The sequence below is a fragment of the Ovis canadensis genome, chromosome 15 (assembly GCF_042477335.2).
Source record: "Ovis canadensis isolate MfBH-ARS-UI-01 breed Bighorn chromosome 15, ARS-UI_OviCan_v2, whole genome shotgun sequence".
Taxonomy (NCBI): domain Eukaryota; kingdom Metazoa; phylum Chordata; class Mammalia; order Artiodactyla; family Bovidae; genus Ovis; species Ovis canadensis.
Window position 1 is genome coordinate 37,589,136 of NC_091259.1, and position 16,966 is coordinate 37,606,101.

Here is a 16,966-nt window from a genome sequence, read left to right on the forward strand (position 1 = left end):
CAGGGCCGCCGGCAGGAGGGACTGGCCAGGGCACCTCGCCTAGAGATGGGGAGGGCGGCGCAGCAGGAGGCCCAGAGCCTCCCCTTCCTCCGCCTTTGCCTGGTCCATCCTGCAGTCACCCTGCTACCCTGATTTCCTAGCAGGCAGAGGCTGCTGCACCCCCAGTCCTCACCCCCACCCCCATCCCCGCCGCGCCCCATCCAGTCCCCAGAGACTGCTGGCCTGCAGGGTAAGGAGATTAGAGCCTCCGCGGGCAGGAGGGAGCGGGTGCGGGCTTCAAGGGGCCCGTCTGGGGCTGGGGCTGCTTGGGACCGAGGAGAGGTGGGGACTGAACGAAGCTGCGCTGGGAGTGGTGGTCGGTGGAGGGCAGATGCTCTGGAGGTGGGACGTGGGAGCTTCCGGTAGCCGATCTACCCTGAGAAGGAGGCGGGGAGGCGAGGGCACAAGAGAAAGCAAGGGAGCTCCGAGCCAGGGATGGAGGTCTGCCCCAAACTGAGCAGGGCCTCTCCCTTCAGGCCGGACTTGGCCTGATGGCAGAGAAGACTCTGGAGGCCGTGGTCTGTGGACTACGACCTGGAGCTGTGGCCATGGCCGTGGCGCTGGAAGATGGGGCGGAGCCCCCTGTGCTGACCACGCACCTGAAGAAGGTGGAGAACCACATCACCGAAGCCCAGCGTTTCTCCCACCTACCCAAGCGCTCAGCGGTGGACATTGAGTTCGTGGAGCTGTCCTATTCCGTGAGGGAGGGGCCCTGCTGGCGCAAACGGGGTAAGGGAGCAGTGGGCCCCCGTGATTTGCCTCTTCTGGAACAGGAGGCCTGGGTTTGTCCCCTGTTCTACAAATCCTGCAGGAGCCAGTCCACTAAAATCTCAGCCTCTCACTTACTCTGCAGACAGCTGAGGTGCCAGGGTTTGAGCTCCCTTCACACCTGTAAGCACCAGGGGACACTAGGTTCAATGGTTATTTCCTCTTCTAAGTTGATGCTATTGCTTCTGGTCCTTGAGGAGTTGTCCTTTTTTGTTTCAGGTAGAGCTCCTACCTTCTAGGGTGGATATGAGAAAGTCTGGGCTGTACGGCAGCGGTTGTCCTCAGTGGTTAGCAAAAATCCTTGGCCCTATGGAGCACTGCTAATTTTAAAAGATGTTCTCATTCCTGTCTTCTTACTTCATTCTTGCCAAAGTTCTCCAAAGCAGGGAGGGTGAAGGGTTGGTAGGATAGGTGACATCTTGTTGTTTAGTTGCTAAGTCTTGTTCGACTCTTTTGAGACCCCATGGACTGTAGCCATCCAGGTTCCTCTGTCCATGGTATTTCCTAGGCAAATTGGACTGGGTTGCAATTTCTTTCTCCAGATTTGCCCGACTCAAGAATAGAACCTGGGTCTCCTGCTTTGCAGGTGGATTCTGAGCCACCTGGGAAGCCCTTTCTATGTTGCTAATATGAAAACTGAGGCCCAAAGAAGTTGAGTAACTTGACTGATGTCACACAGCTAATAAGTGGCAGTCTGAGGACCAGAAGCCAGGTTTCCCAGCTCCCCTTGCAGTGCTCTTTTCTCTCTCTTATCTTCCCTGTTAAGAATTCCCATCTTCACTGCTTCTCTCTTTAGGACAAGTGGGTAATGGAATAGCCTGAGGCTCCAAATTCTCTGAATCCTCACCATCTCCCCTCCTTTGCTCCTCACCCTTTCCCCCTTCCCTGGGCAGGTTGAGCTGGGAATAGAGAAGCTGGGGTTTCCCCAGAGCCTGGGTGTGGATCAGGGGTGGAGTTGGGACATTCTTCTCTGAGGTTTAAGAAATGTTTGGGGTGCTTCAGGGCAGAGCTGAGTCTGTATTCTCTCCGTACTCCCAACCCTCACTCCCATGATCGACCAAAAGATCACAGGGTCTGAGTCACTAGAATATGAGATATCTGGGCTCTCTGCTTAGTGCCCTTGGTCCTGAAGCCAGTTTGGGGCACAATCAGGAGGTACCTGTTATTTCCTTAACCCTCAGCTTTTAGGACTTCCCTGGTGGCTCAGACGGTAAAGAATTTGCCTGCAATGCAGGAGATCAGGGTTCGATCCCTGGGTTGGGAAGATCCCCTGGAGAAGGGAACGGCTACCTACTTCAGTATTCTGGACTGGAGAATTCCATGGACAGAGGAATGTGAGTGGTACAGTTCATGGGACCCCAAAGAGTTGGACATGACTGAGCAACTAACACTTTCAGTTTTAGGAGAAATGAAAATGCAAAAGAAGTGTCTAGATGGGCCAACTTTCTGGTGGCTTTAACTCAACTCACTAGCCACAAATGGGCACCCCGACCAGGTCCTGCCCTCCTTTGCCCTTGCCAGCCCCATTCTGTTCTACTGGCCATTCTGCCATCTTTTGCATCCCTTGTCCCTCTCTCTGCCCTCTGTACTCCTCTCTCTGCCTGCTTTTCTCATGTGAATCCCTGTCCTTTTCTTTGGAGGATAGAGAGCAATTAGAGGCAGTGGTAAAGAGGCTGCCTCTTGATGCAGGAGACACAGGAGACACGGGTTTGATCCCTGAGTCGGAAAGATCACCTGGAGAAGGAAATGGCAACCCACTCTAGTATTCTTGCCTAGAGAATCCCCATGGACAGGGGAGCTTGGTGGGCCACAGTCCATGGGGTCACAAAGAGTTGGACATGACTGAGCATGCAGGCACATTCACTCATTTCAAGAGGAAAAAGAATAAGGGGCATGGAGAAAGGGAGATTCTGACTTTCCCAGGTCAGAATTTGTCACCTGCTTCTCCTAATTATATATGACATTTCTTGATATTCAAAACACTTTTCTATTAATTATTATTAATCTCACTTAATAGTCATAATAACCTTTTTTTGTCCTTGGGAGGAGATACTTCTATCCTTATATTACAGATGAGGAAATGGAGGCCCTGAAAGAGTAAGTGACTTCATAAAATTGCAAAGAAAGTTACTGATGGGGGCAGAGCTAGAACTCTGGTGGGTCTCCATCCTGAAAGCCTGGGAGGCAGGCCCTTCCCAGGTTGAGCAGTTGGGGTCCAGCAGGAGTCCCAAGACATGGGTTCTTAGCCAGTTAAGCTGCGTGATCTTGGGCAGACTGCCTACCCTCTTTTGCTGTCACTTTCCTCACCAATAAACAGGGATGATAAGAATACTCACTGCATGGGCTTGTGCAGCTCAGCTGAGACATTAGCCATGAAAATGCTTTGTGAAAGGCAAGCGTTAAGATAATATTTGAATTCGACATCAGAGTTCAATCAAATGCTTAGTGGTAATTAAATGAGGGGAAGGTTTATCATTGCCAATTTTTTCCTGCAAAAGAAATCACTTCTTGTGTGGAGCTCTGAGAGGCATATGCTGGTGTGCACAGCCACACGTCTCTCTGATTGATGGTGACAATGACTGAAGCAGAGGGTTGGAATTCATGACGTCCCTTCTCCAAGTAAAGAACTTGCTGTGTGACTCTGGGTGTCACTGGATGTCTCTGGGCCCTAGCTGCCTCATCCGTTGCAATAGCAGTGACTGAGGCCACGAGCTTTGTAAACCAGAAAGCACTATCCAGGCAGTTAGTATGATCAGGATCCCACAGTGGGCACCAGAGGATCCCCTGTCTGATGGAATGTGTTCAGAAGGACAGCTGGGTGCTGTGGAGAGAGGGTGAAAGATCACATCCCTTCACTGCCTCTGCTAAGGAGGTAGAATGGAGGGAACTGGGCTCCATAGGGGATGGAAGAGAGTGGTGGTGAGTGTTGGCTGGTAGGGATTGGTGTTTCAACCTCACTGAGGCAGGCCTGTAAGCAGGGCAGGCAAGGCCAGCCTCCTTGACTTATCTTTCCTCTCCACCTCCTTGTCTCGGCAGTTGACTCTGTGGAATCTCTGCCCTCTGCTCCCTGGATTGTATTACATATATGTTGTTATATAGCAGCATTTTCCTCCCAAAGCCTGGAGAGCCTGTGCCTTCCTTTTCCATTTTGAAATGCTGCTCATTCTTCAACACTTAGCTCAAATGCCGCCTCTTCCATGAAGCCATTCCTGATTTTCCCCTTGCCCCTCTACCCTCATCAGTTCTATTTTCTAAATTCTCATCGCACAAGACTTATGCTTGTATGATAACCCTTACTTTATCTTTCTTCAGATCTATAGATGATTTCTTTTTTAAAAAATTACTTGTTATTTATGTGACTGTACTGGGTCTCAGTTGCCACACGTACTATCTGCAGTCTCCATTGTGGCATGTGAGATCTTTAGTTGTGGCACGCAAACTGTTGGTTGGGACATGGGGGATCTAGTTCCCTGACCAGGGATTGAAACTGGGCCCCCTGTATTGGGAGTGTGGAATCTTGGCCACAGGATCACCAGGGAAGTCCCCATAGATGTTTTCTTGTCCATCTCTTTTACCTAGACTATCACTGTCTTGAGTGCAGGAACTGTGTCTCCCTCTTTTTATTTTTTTTTTGGTTGAGTGTCTGATACAGAGTTTGGAATGTAGTGTATATCAGTAAGCATTGTCAAATGGAATTAACATTAAAATGTCACCTGCTTTTAATGCACTCTATGTACCAAGCACTGCATCATAGACTTTACATACATACGTATATATATATTAATTTCTTTCTTTGTGGCTGTGCTGTGTCTTGGTTGCCGTGTGGGCTTTTCTCTAGTTGTGATGAGCAGGGGCTGCTCTCCAGCTGCCATGCGAGGGCCTCTCATTGTGGAAGCCTCTCCTGTTGCAGAGCACAGGCTCCAGGGTGTGCAGCTTCAGTAACTGTGGCGCACGGGCTCAGTAGTTGTGGTGCACAGGCTTAGTTGTTCCGTAGCATGTGGGATCCTCCCAGTACAGGCATCGAACCCATTTCTCCTGCACTGGAGGATTCTTTACCACTAAGCCACCAGGGAAGCCCTGCTTTACATATATTATCTCATTGAACCTTTATAGCAACCCAATGAGACAGATACTACCTATCTTACAAGGAGGCGCCTGGAGCTCAGAGAGGTTAAGCAACTTGCCGCAGGTCACACAGCTAGCTGGTGAGTGTGGAGTCAGAATTTGAATACAGATCCAACTGATTCCAAATGTATACTCTTAATGCGTATGCTGCCTCCCAGCGAGTGAAAGGTGAGATTTTACTGGGCCACAGTAGGGGCTGCTGAGATAAGCCTGGTGGGCTTATCAGACAGAGCACACTGATGAAAGACTTTTAGACGGAGGCCAAGGCTCTGAGAACACACATTCAGAACAAACACTTATTGAGCATCTAGTACATGTCAGCCAATCTGCTAAGGTTACACACACAGACCCTGTCCCCAAGGAGCTCACTGACTAAGAGGCTGGGGGAGGGGGCTGAGGGGCAGGTACCTCAAGTAACAAACATGCTGGCGTATGAGAAGTGCTGTAGGAATAGAGGACAGTTGGCTAGCTCAGCCTGGAAACTGGAAAAGCCTTCCTGGAGCGGGTAAGAGAGTGACCGCCGGGTTTGTAGAAGAGAAGTAGGGTCCTCTGTTGGGTCCCCTTTCCATGCCCATCCATCAGATGCGGGGGTTTTCCCGTGGCTTTCAGAAGAGCGCTGTCACCTCGGGCACACTGACATTAGTGGTGGTTGCTTCTGGGGGGACAGAATGAGAGGGCACAGGTCATCACTGGGGCTCTGAGGGTCACTCTGCCATCCTAACCAAGTCACGGTGAGTAGAGCCTGCCTAGTTCACTGATAGCCATGGCTCCTAAGAGTTTGAGGTGTCTCTGTTCACTGAAGCGCTGATCAAAAGTTCCTCCCTCCCTCCCGCATTGCAGGCTATAAGACCCTCCTTAAGTGCCTATCAGGTAAATTCTGCTGCCGGGAGATGATTGGCATCATGGGCCCTTCAGGGTCTGGCAAGTCCACGCTCATGAACCTCTTGGCAGGATACAGGTAAGGACAAGGCTGGGGTAGAGTGGGGGCAGGGCCCAGGAAGAGAGGTGCCCTGGGGAGCACGGTAGAGGTTCCCTGACCTCCACCCCTAACTGACGGCGTTCCTGCAGGGGGTCTGGAATGAAGGGGCAGATCCTGGTCAACGGGAAGCCGCGGGAACTGAGGACCTTCCGCAAGATGTCCTGTTACATCATGCAGGAAGACATCCTGCTGCCACACCTCACGGTGCTGGAAGCCATGATGGTGAGAGCTGGGCAGCCCTTGCCTCCTCCCAGTCCCCCAGGCGCCTGCTGTCCCCACCCTTTCCATTGGCCAAGGGGTCAAGGCCCTGCTGCCCCCACGCATATCTGATCCGCCCTCTCTCTGGGCTCCAGGTCTCTGCTAACCTGAAACTGAATGAGAAGCAGGAGGTGAAGAAGGAGCTGGTGAGTCAGGGCGGGGTGGGGGGAGCGGAACAAGGCGGCTGCCCTTTCCAGGCCCTGAGATCTGGGGTGCCAGATGGAGGGATTTGGGTGGGAGAAGAGGGGTGGCCAAGGCTGGGATGCTGGATTTAAGGGAGATGCCTATTTAAATTGGGGTGGTGGGGCTTGCCTGGTGGCCAAGTGGTTAAGACTCCACACGTCCCTTGGAGGGGTCCCAGGTTCCATCCCTGGTCAGGGAACTAAGATCCCACATGCTGTGCTGGGTGGCCAAAAAAATAAAACAATTAATAAATATTTTGAATAAATAAATACATCGGGGTGGTGCTGGGGGGAAGCAGAGACTCTGAAGCTGACCTGGGCTGGATCGGGGGCTGGGCCAGGTGACAGAGATCCTGACGGCGCTCGGCCTGCTATCCTGCTCCCACACGAGAACAGCCCTGCTCTCCGGCGGGCAGAAGAAGCGCCTGGCCATTGCCCTGGAGCTGGTCAACAACCCACCTGTCATGTTCTTTGACGAGCCCACCAGGTAGTTCTCCCCTCCTCTCCTACTGGGCTGCCCCCTCCCCTCTGGCCCAGAGCCAGAACTGGAGGCTGCATCTGCTACACTGCTGGAGACCAGAGCACGAATTTGCAGCCTCCTGGGGCCAGAGAAGGGCTCCACCCCTGCCAAGCCTGTTGCCTAGCAGCCCTATCCTTCACCCTCGCAGAAATCCCCATGTCCTCCCCTGGCTGATGCCACCCGCTCCTTCTCTCCCCCACAGCCAATCAATCACAGAGTCCTGCTGAGTCTACCCTCTTTCTCCATCTCTCAGATTCACCCCACCCCCATTCTTAGTGCCAGTGCTTAAATTCAGGACATCATCAACTCTTGCCTGCATTTCTGCAACAGACTCCTCTCTCCTTGTCTCCAGTCTCTCCCAGCCCATCCTTCCTCCAAACTGCAACCAGAGTGAACTTTCTAAAAGACAAGTCTGGCAATACTTACTCCTCTGCTTAAAACCATGCAACGATTCACATTTGCCCTCAAAATAAAGGCAGAGGACTTACAAGGTCTGGGGCTGAACCTACTTCTCTGGCCTCACATCTTGCTTCACGCTGTCTTGTATTTTATGCTCTAATAAGATTGAATCGCTTATTATTCTCTTCGTCAAGCCATGTGTTCCATGCCTTTGAGCCTTGCACATGCTGTGTCTTCTGCCTGGAATGCCCTTCACCACTGCACCTGCCCTTGCCCCCTCACTTGACTTAGCTCTTTCTTCTGCCAGACTCACTCAGGAACCTCCTCTGACTCCTCTCCCAAACCTTTGTACAGTGGAGGTGAATTCTCCCCTACTTTTCACCCCCTGTTTCTACAGCATGGTCCACATTGTCTCAAATGATCTGTGCATTTCTCTCTCTCTCTCCCTTCCAACCAGAGTCTATGTCTTATTTATTTGCCCTTGTAATCCCAGTGGCTGGCATTCAACGAGTGCTTAATAGTTGCTTGTTGCACCTAACCGTAGTCTGGGCTTCTTGGTACCTCTAAACACCTGAATCATACAATGTGGATGGGATATAGGGGTGGCCAGAGTGACCCCCTTCCTGCCATCTCCCTCGCCCTCATAGCAGCTGCCCCATCCAGACACTCCCTTGGCCATACACACCTCACCCTGCCCCCTGGTGGCCTCTCTCTGGACAGTGGCCTGGACAGTGCTTCCTCTTTCCAAGTGGCGTCCCTCATGAAGTCCCTGGCCCAGGGGGGCCGAACCATCATCTGCACCATCCACCAGCCCAGTGCTAGGCTCTTTGAGATGTTTGACAAGGTGAGGGTCTCTGGGACTCAAAGGTGACTGACCAGCGATGGGGAGGGGGCCGGGGGTCCGTCAGGGTGTGGTGGGACCTGCCTGACCCACTTGTGCTGTTTTCTTGGCCTTCTTTTTCCACCTCAGCTCTACATCCTGAGCCAGGGTCAGTGCATCTTCAAGGGCATGGTCACCAACCTGATCCCCTATCTGAAGGGGCTCGGTTTGCACTGCCCCACCTACCACAACCCGGCTGACTTCAGTGAGTAGGGGCCTGGTGGTCCAGGCTGGGATATGGTGGCAGGCCAAATCCAGGGGTCCAGATCATGTACTTGAACCTCCTGGGGGCAGAGATCTCACTGTCGCCTGCCTTCCACACACACTCAAGGAACAGCTGGCTTGCCCTTGGGAAGCAAGGAGATACCTTAGCTGAGTACACCCCCTCTGTGTCCCCCAGTCATCGAGGTGGCCTCTGGCGAGTATGGAGACCTGAACCCCCTGCTGTTCAGGGCTGTGCAGAATGGGCTCTGTGCCATGGCAGAGAAGAACAGCGGCCCTGAGAAGAATGAGGTGCCCACTCTCTGTCCCCCTTGCCCTCTGGTGAGTAGGGGTGGAGGGAGCAGGATGCAGAGTTGGGGAGGGGAGACAGGACCGTGGACATGGCCCAGCCAGAGAGGCTGTGCCCCAGAGGCATGCCAACCACTGGGTACTTGGAATAGACCTACTATTAGCTGTGTGACCTTGGGCACATTACTTAACCTCTCTGAGCTTCGGCTTTCTCGTTCATTTATTTGTTCAACAAATTCTTACCAAGCAGCTGTAGTGCCACCTGGTAAGCAAGGTTGAATCTGTCTCTGGCCTTGTGGCCAGTGTGGTTTACTGTAATCTTTAACTTGGGGGTGATGATACTTATTTCACAGGCTTATTGGGAGGACTAATTAGATTAGTCACACAAAGCTCTTCCTACTCTAGCTGGCTCTTTTCCTTAAATGAGAACCTGTGACCCCAGGGGACCAGGAGGGTTATTGTTGCTGTTGTCATCATTACCACTGTTAAAAATAGTATCATGAAACTGGTTGCATAAAGGTATTATGCCCTTAGGATAAACGTATTCAATGGATTAAAATTTCCCCAGAATGACTGGGAATTCCCTGGCAGTTCAGTGGTTAGGACTCTGTGCTTTCGCTGCCTAGGATGTGGGTTCAATCCCTGGTCAGGGAACTAAGATCCCGCAAGCCATGCAGCTCAGTCAAATAAAGTTTAAGAATAAACAACTGATCTATTTGTAGCCACCACAGGTGTCCTTGACTCCCCTTCTGGCTCCTCCCTCCCCACTTCTGTTTACTTCCTCTTTGTGTCTCTCTGAATCTCACTCTGATTCATACCTCTAAGGCCAGCTTCCAGGTACCCAGCTCAATGGTGGAGAATTGTGGAGGACCCTTGTCCCTGGGGACAGGCTCAGGGGTTTTCCTACCGACTGAGCTGGCTGCGTGGTGGGTGCGTGGGGCAGCCCCTCACCTGATCCAGTTTCCTCTCCCCAGGAAGTGGATGCCATTGAAAGCCACACCTTTGCCACCAGCACTCTCACGCAGTTCTGCATCCTCTTCAAAAGGAACTTCCTGTCCATCCTCAGGGACATGGTGAGACATCAAGTTGGAGGAGGGGGAGGCTGGTGTTGGCCTGGCCTTGTGTGGTGTAGGATCCCAACAGGGAGATGGTGATGGGTCGCCCTCCCAGCAGCCTCCCAGTGCTCCCGTGGGTCTCTGTGCCCGTGAGGGCACACCCACATTCCTATGCAAGTGTGACTCACCCATCCCTAGCCTGTGATCCATCCTCTTTCCCCATGATCACCCCTCACACAGGTCCTGACCCACCTGCGGCTCATATCCCATGTGGTGATTGGCGTGCTTATTGGTCTCCTCTACCTGCAAACTGGCAACGATGCCAACAAGGTCTTAAACAACACCGGCTGCCTCTTCTTCTCCATTCTTTTCCTCATGTTTGCCGCCATGATGCCAACTGTGCTCACCTGTGAGCTGAGATGCCCTGGGTATGGGAGGGCATGGGGAGCATGGGGTAGGGTCAGGGTGCTATGCCTCATCAGCCTGTGTCTTCAGTCCCCTTAGAGATGGCAGTCTTCCTGAGGGAGCATCTCAACTACTGGTACAGCCTCAAAATGTATTTCCTGGCCAAGACCATGGCTGATGTGCCCTTCCAAGTGAGCCTCTTTCTCCTACCTCCCTGCTGCCTCTCTCCTGTCTTGCTCCTTCCATCCTTGCTTCCTGCCCCCGCTTCAACCTTGTTACGTGCCATCCTTCCCTTCACTTCTGCTTACTTAGCAAGAGGTGGTGAGTACCAACCATGCACCAGGCTCTTTGTCAGGCCCTGGGGGTGCAACAACGATAATGACGGAAGTAGTCTTGACCTCATGGAATTTGTGTTCCAGTGGGAATAAGAGAGGGCAAACAACACATGATGAAAATAATAGCCCTACACATGACTCTTACTCAAGGCAACAGAGAGCAGCATGGGCTCTGGAGCCTTGCTCTCCTTGTTAGCTGCGAGACACTGGGCAAGTCACCTAATCTCTCTTGGCTTCAGTGTCTCCATTTGTAACATAGAATGATGATAATATCTACCTTGGATTGTTTATGAGAATGAGATGAGTTAATACAGGTAAAGTACTTAGAATAGTGCTTGGCACATACTGAAGTGCCCAATAATGTTTGCTGGGTTTGATTGTTATGGCCACCATCACCCCCTTCCAAGCACCAGGGTCACCCTGTGAGCAAATTAGAAGAGGTGTTCCTTCCCCAGGGCCAGGGTGCATTGTGCCAGGGTGAGAAGAGTACAAGCGGGGGCTTGGCCTCTGGTTGCCTCTTGGTTGAGGGCCTCGTACAGGGAACAACCCTCACTCCTCCACTTGATAGTCTCGGTCCCTGTTGCCCAGGAACTGATGGGGACAAAGGGCTCCCCAGGTGGCGCTAGTGGTAAAGAACCCACTTGCCAATGCAGGAGACGTGAAAGACACAGGTTCAGTCCCTGGGTTGGGAAGAGCTCCTGAAGGAGGGTATGGCAACCCACCCTGATATTCTTGCCTGGAGAATCCCAAGGACAGGGGAGCCTGGTGGGCTATGGTCCATAGGGTTGCAAAGAGTTGGACACGACTGAAGTGACTTAGCACGTACACTGGGACAAAAGGCTCTCATATGTAAAGGAATTAACAATATAAAGAATACACTGGTCCAGATGGGATGGATCTTCAAAGAAGTCACCAGGCCTGCATGGGTCTGAGTGGGCCTGATGGAAGATGAATGAGGTTCTTAGAGCCGGGGAAGGGGACCCTTGTCAGGCTCATGTGGCAGCATGAGCAGGAGTACAGAGGACCAGGCGTGGACACTCTAGCAATCGCTGTCCTAAAGGCTCCTGCCTGGGTGGAGTGGAGGGTCTTGGCCGCTGCCCAGCCCGGTGCCTGCTCCCCAGGTGATATGCCCAGCTGTGTACTGCAGTATCGTGTACTGGATGACAAGCCAGCCGGCTGAGACCAGCCGCTTCCTGCTCTTCTTAGCCTTGGGTGCCTCCATGGCCTTGGTGGCCCAGTCTTTGGGGATGCTGATTGGAGGTGCCTCCAGCTCCCTACAGGTGAGCGGCTGGCACGTGGGGACCCCCAAGAGAGGGGTCGGAGTCTTGTGGGAGGAAGCAGAGGCTGTTCTAAGGAATGGGATGGATCTCTGGGAAGCCTGGGCAACCCCCCAACCCCGATCCTGAGTCTGTCCTGGTCACCCCTGTGATGGCCCGGTCCCCCTCCCTCCCCTGCAGGTGGCCACCTTTATGGGTCCTGTCACCGCTGTCCCCGTCCTCTTGTTCTCCGGTTTTTTCGTCAGCTTCAAAACCATCCCCAGTTACCTGCAGTGGAGCTCCTACCTGTCCTATGTCAGGTCAGTACCCCTTCCCTTACCATCCGCCCCTGCTCCTCCTTGCAGGAAGTGAGAGATTGCACCTGGCCTCTGGCAGTTTGCCCAGGTGGCAGGGGCCCTGTGCTCTGCGTCCTGCTCTGATGCCTATGATTGCCTAGGTATGGCTTCGAGGGTGTGTTACTGAGCATATATGGCATGGGGCGAGAAGACCTGAGCTGCCTGACGGAACACTGCCCTTTCCAGAAGCCAGAGAACATTCTCCGAGCCATGGACGTCGAAGATGGCAAGCTCTATATGGACTTCCTGGCCTTGGGCATCTTCTTCCTGTTCCTGCGGCTGCTGGCGTACCTTGTGCTCCGCTATCGAATCAAGTCTGAGAGATAGAGCTCTGCTCCGGCCTGGGCCCCAGCCCTTCGGGACTGTTTTAACCTTGTAGACTTGGGCCCTCCCTTCTCTCAGCTCCTTTGCAGGCTGGCTGGCAGACTGTGCTCCCAGCCTTGGCCCTAGGGGTGGGGGTGACAGGCCTCTCTGCCATGCCCAGAAATCTTTCCAAGTTGATGCAGTCTGTAGCTTCCTCCCTCCTCTCTCCAACACCTGCATGCGAAGACCACTAGCAGGCTGTCACCCTCCTTCCTGCCCCGCCCCCAACACCCTCCTCTGTTGTCTGCCTGGGGGCCCCTGGCTCTCCAGGGCCCCTCTTACAATTGACCAAAGTGGCCCCCCTTTTGGGTCCCACCACACAAGTGTTTGTAAACTGGCTGTTATAAGGTTGGGCTTCTAGGGCTGGGTCCCAGTGAAGTCCCCTGGATGTTCTGTTGGAATGGGGCAGGGACAGGCTCTGGAAGTCTCTTCTTCCTTCTCCTCACCTCTCTCCACCCCTAGACCCTGGCTGGTCTGGACAATCTGTTGGGACAGGTGTCTGGATCTGTCTGGGCCATCCCTCGCAGTCCTAGGGGTTGGAGAGGCCTGGTGCCTTGGGCTGTCCCCCGGACCCCTTTGGTGGGGGCTGGGCCTGTGGCTCCACTGCAATAATGTCTCTGTTTCTTTCCCATCTGTTGCTGGAAGTGGAGAATGCACTTTATTCCAGGGTGGCGGTGAGGGTGGGGTGGAGGCGGTGGTGGTGAGTGGGCGAAGACCCAAGCCTCCTTTCTTGCTGTTCACGTGGTCCCGCAGTGGTCCTGAGTTACAGGCACATATACACTACACAAACAGGCAATCTCAACCCTACACACACTCGCCGTCCCCCCGATGGCTCAGAGGAAGGGTGATGGTGGCATGGTGGTGGCAGGTGCTGTGGGGAGGGCAATGCCAACCTCTTCCTGGGGCTCCCACTTTGACTCTAAGGATGAGGCTGATGCTGCCCAGGCCGTCTCCAGGAGCTGCAGGTGTCTACCCCCCGTCTTCCCTCCTTCCCAAGCCTGGGGTGGCCCAGGGCACCAGCTCCCTGGCATCAGGACCCCACACAAGCACAAAGCGCGAGCATAAGTTGGACATGGTCGCTGCCACCCCACGGCTCTTCTTTTGTGTGTCAAGCTGGCAATGTCACTCCTCCACCCCTTCCACGGCCACTTGCTGCTCATTCAAACTCCTGTCCCTGTCCTGCTACCTGCTTCCTATCAGCCAAGGTGGGCCCTGGGGGTCAGAGCGGCATGGCCGGGGCACCGGAGTGACAGATGCACCTAGAACATGTCTGAGTTTCCTGGGATGGCTGGGGTCCAGGCTCATTCTACTGCTGATTCCCTCTTCCCTTAGGGCGCTTGTCAGCCCTTCATCCTGTGCACATACCTCTCTATCTTCCTTACCCTGCAACGGATTCTCCCCATCACACAGAGATGCCCATTGTATTTGTGGGATTTCACTCATTATTAATAAAACCTATATTTATACAGTATGCTGTGTGGAAATGTGTGTGGCTCTGGCACTCGGTACCATGGGCTATGAGGTGGTCTTCAAAGCTCTTGGCAAGAAGTCTATGCGCTTTAGGGAGCTGTGGCAACAATGGACGGGAAGTCCTAGATGGAAATCAAGCTGGTGAGTGTGTAACTTATGAGATATCTGTATTATGCTCCACATCTTACAAATGCTTATGTTCACTGTCTCAAGGGAGTCTCAGATCAAACCCGTATTACCCCTCGTGACAACCCATTTTGCAGATAAGAGAGCTGAGACTTGGGTTAAGTAACTTGCCAAAGGGCCCTGAGTTAATGGAAGTGGGAATCAGCTCTGGCAACCAGGTCTTCTGCCTCCTGCCTCATCCTTGGCATCAGCTGATGATGCTTATTTATGGTGGATCTGCAAGCTGTGAGCTTCAGGTGGCACTAGTGGTAAAGAATCTGCCTGCCAGTGTAGGAGACTCCAGAGACATGGGTTCGATTCCTGGGTGGGAAAGATCCCTTGGAGGAGAAAAGGCAACCCACTCCAGTATTGTTGCCTGGAAAATTCCATGGGCAGAGGAGCCTGGAGGGCTACAGTCCAAGGGGCTGCAGAGTCAGACACAGCAAGCATACACATACATACACACACATGCAAGCTCTGTGCATGGGTTCTGTATCTGTTGCATGGGTGTGTTCGTGCCTGACTGATAGCTGGCTCTCTTTTCAGAACTCACTGAACCCTGGTTCCCCGATTGTGCCTATGGGAGAGAGGGGCCTAAGCCCCAGGATAAGAAGTGGCAGGGACCCCACTGAGCTCAGCACAGCTTTCCCCATTTCTTTTTCACTTCTTTCCTACTGAGCCACACTTCCAGGGCCAACCCATCAGCCATGAGGACTGCTCTGGTTGAAACCATTTGGTGTTGTCTGGGGGCTCCGAAGACCTCTGGTACCATAATTTTTTATGTCTCAGCACAGAGAAGATAGAGAGAAATGATTCATTAGAATAGGAGGCTCGTGAGACTTACAAGCAGGCAGGCAAGGGATGCTTCACCCAGAACTTACTGGGCTACAGTTTTATAATCAAAAGAAAAATGAGGAAGCGGAGAACTTCTTTGTCTTTGACATCGTGCTTCTATCATCAGCTCCTTCTCCAGGTTGAGCAGGGGAGTTTTCTTGTCCCTATATGGTCAAGCTAGGTCCACAAATTATGGACCAGATTTTGTTTATGTGTACAGAGGGCATGTCCTAGGAATCATTAACCATTGTTTTCTTGTTTTGGAGCATGTCTTGTGCTTCTGTTGCATGGTTTCACTGCTAAATAAGCCTGTGTGGTTTTGTGGTTAAGCAAACCTGCTTTCTTGAGTACCCATTAACTTACAGGGGTCTCCCATATTTCTTTACTTACAATTGCCTAGTGGGATTATCTATTTAATCACCTACTTTGTCACCGTACTCTGTCTCTGTCACTGTGGCCTGAGATTTGAAGTAGGCAATTGTCTGGAAGGCCTTAAGGGCTGGTAGCAGGATTACCCAAGAAGGAATACATTGTCTCACCCTCTTCTCTCCTCATCCTGAGCTTGGGGACTGAAGGAAAGGGCAGCATCAGTCCTGCTGGTTGCCCAGAGTACCCTAGTAGTGCCACGGGCAGAGCTAAGTGCCCTGGGCTAGAGCAGGGCCCAATCTATGACTGGCTGGATTCTTGGCTGGAGATGGACAGAGTTTCTTATGGGGGTGGGCATGGGGGTTGGGAAGCAGGAAGTCTGAGTCCTAGCTCCAGGCATTGTAGTTAGCTTTAAGGGCCACTCTGGGTGCCACCTTCTCCCTGGTATAATGCCTATAGATGGCTCCCGTAAGTCAGAAGGCACAAAATCCCACCACTGCATAGTCTTAAGATACTTCATTTTTACTTTCTCTCTCTCTTAATATTTATTTATCTGGCTGTACTGAGTCTTAGTTGCAGCATGTGGGATCTAGCTCCCTGACCAGGAATTGAACCCAGGGGCCCTGCATTGGGAGCGCAGAATCTTAGCCACTGGACAATCAGGGAAGTCCCTTCTTTCTCTTTTAAGATGAAATTTAAAATACTTTCAAAAGAGTAACACTTATAAGTTCACATATTTGTACATTCCCTTAGGAGCTAAAGGAAATGAATAGCCATTCCAGAGCCAGCAAGGGCCCTTCAGGCACAGAGAACATTCGTAGAGTGGCTCACCTAATTGGGAAGAAAGCACTTTTGTTTCTTGCAGCAACCCCCTGTGGCTGAGAGAAGGAGTATGATCATTTCCTCCATTTACAGAGAAGGAAACCAAGGCGTGGAGAAATGCTTTGAGCAAGCTCTCAAGTTGCAATGCTCTGGTCACCGAGAGCCTTCTCAATTTCTACTCCCAGGCCCAGTACCCTGCGGAGGTGCGGGGCGGCTTTCAAACATGTTTTGAAATGGACCCACTCTCCCTGAATGCCAACCTTCCTGGACCCAGAGATCGTTTCCTTCAACACGGCGCCACCTTCTGCATCAGGGTCCGTGCAAGGGGCAGGAGGACAGCGGTGACCAAGTCTCGTCTCCGTACCGTGGCTCCGTGGCACCTGCCGCCTCATCCTGAGGTCAGACGACAGAGCACGTGCCCGCAGCATGACTCACAGTGCTTCTGTCTGCAAGAGGCCAGTGAAATTATATGTCATTAATAGAGCCTGCGTGGCTGCCGTCCCCGCTGAGGGGGCGGGGGAGAGAAATGGTTTGTTCCGTACTGGGTCCAGTAACGCAGCCAGAGGCCTGTCTGCCCCGCGTGGCTAGGGAAGTGGAGGGAAGCTAGAGGGGCCTCCCAGGCCCTACAGCCACGTTCCCAGGGTCACTCTGCCTCCTCTCCCCTCACCCCTTTCCCCTCCCACTCCCTGTTCAGAACTCTGTTGGAATCAAATGTGTTGTTTTCCTGCTGTCTGGAATGCCCTTTCATTCCTTGTTTTTTTAAGAAAAAATTTAATTGACGTATTATTGATTTACAATGTCTCAGGTGTATAGCGATGTGATTCAGTTTTTTATATATATATTAAATTATATATATATTCTTTTTCAGATTCTTTTCCA

General features: G+C 52.4%; 1 protein-coding gene across 1 annotated transcript; it reads left to right on the forward strand.

Moving 5' to 3' along the window:
• The first annotated feature begins 521 nt into the window (after positions 1–521).
• On the forward strand, positions 522–13,901 carry ABCG4 (ATP binding cassette subfamily G member 4). Its single transcript, XM_069555699.1, has 14 exons — positions 522–768; positions 5,773–5,890; positions 6,001–6,133; positions 6,265–6,315; positions 6,693–6,838; positions 7,991–8,114; positions 8,241–8,355; positions 8,551–8,693; positions 9,635–9,733; positions 9,956–10,124; positions 10,211–10,311; positions 11,577–11,735; positions 11,913–12,031; positions 12,169–13,901. The coding sequence occupies exons 1-14, from the start codon at positions 531–533 to the stop codon at positions 12,392–12,394; spliced, it is 1,941 nt and encodes a 646-aa protein (XP_069411800.1). The 5' UTR covers positions 522–530; the 3' UTR covers positions 12,395–13,901.
• The last annotated feature ends 3,065 nt before the right edge of the window (positions 13,902–16,966 follow it).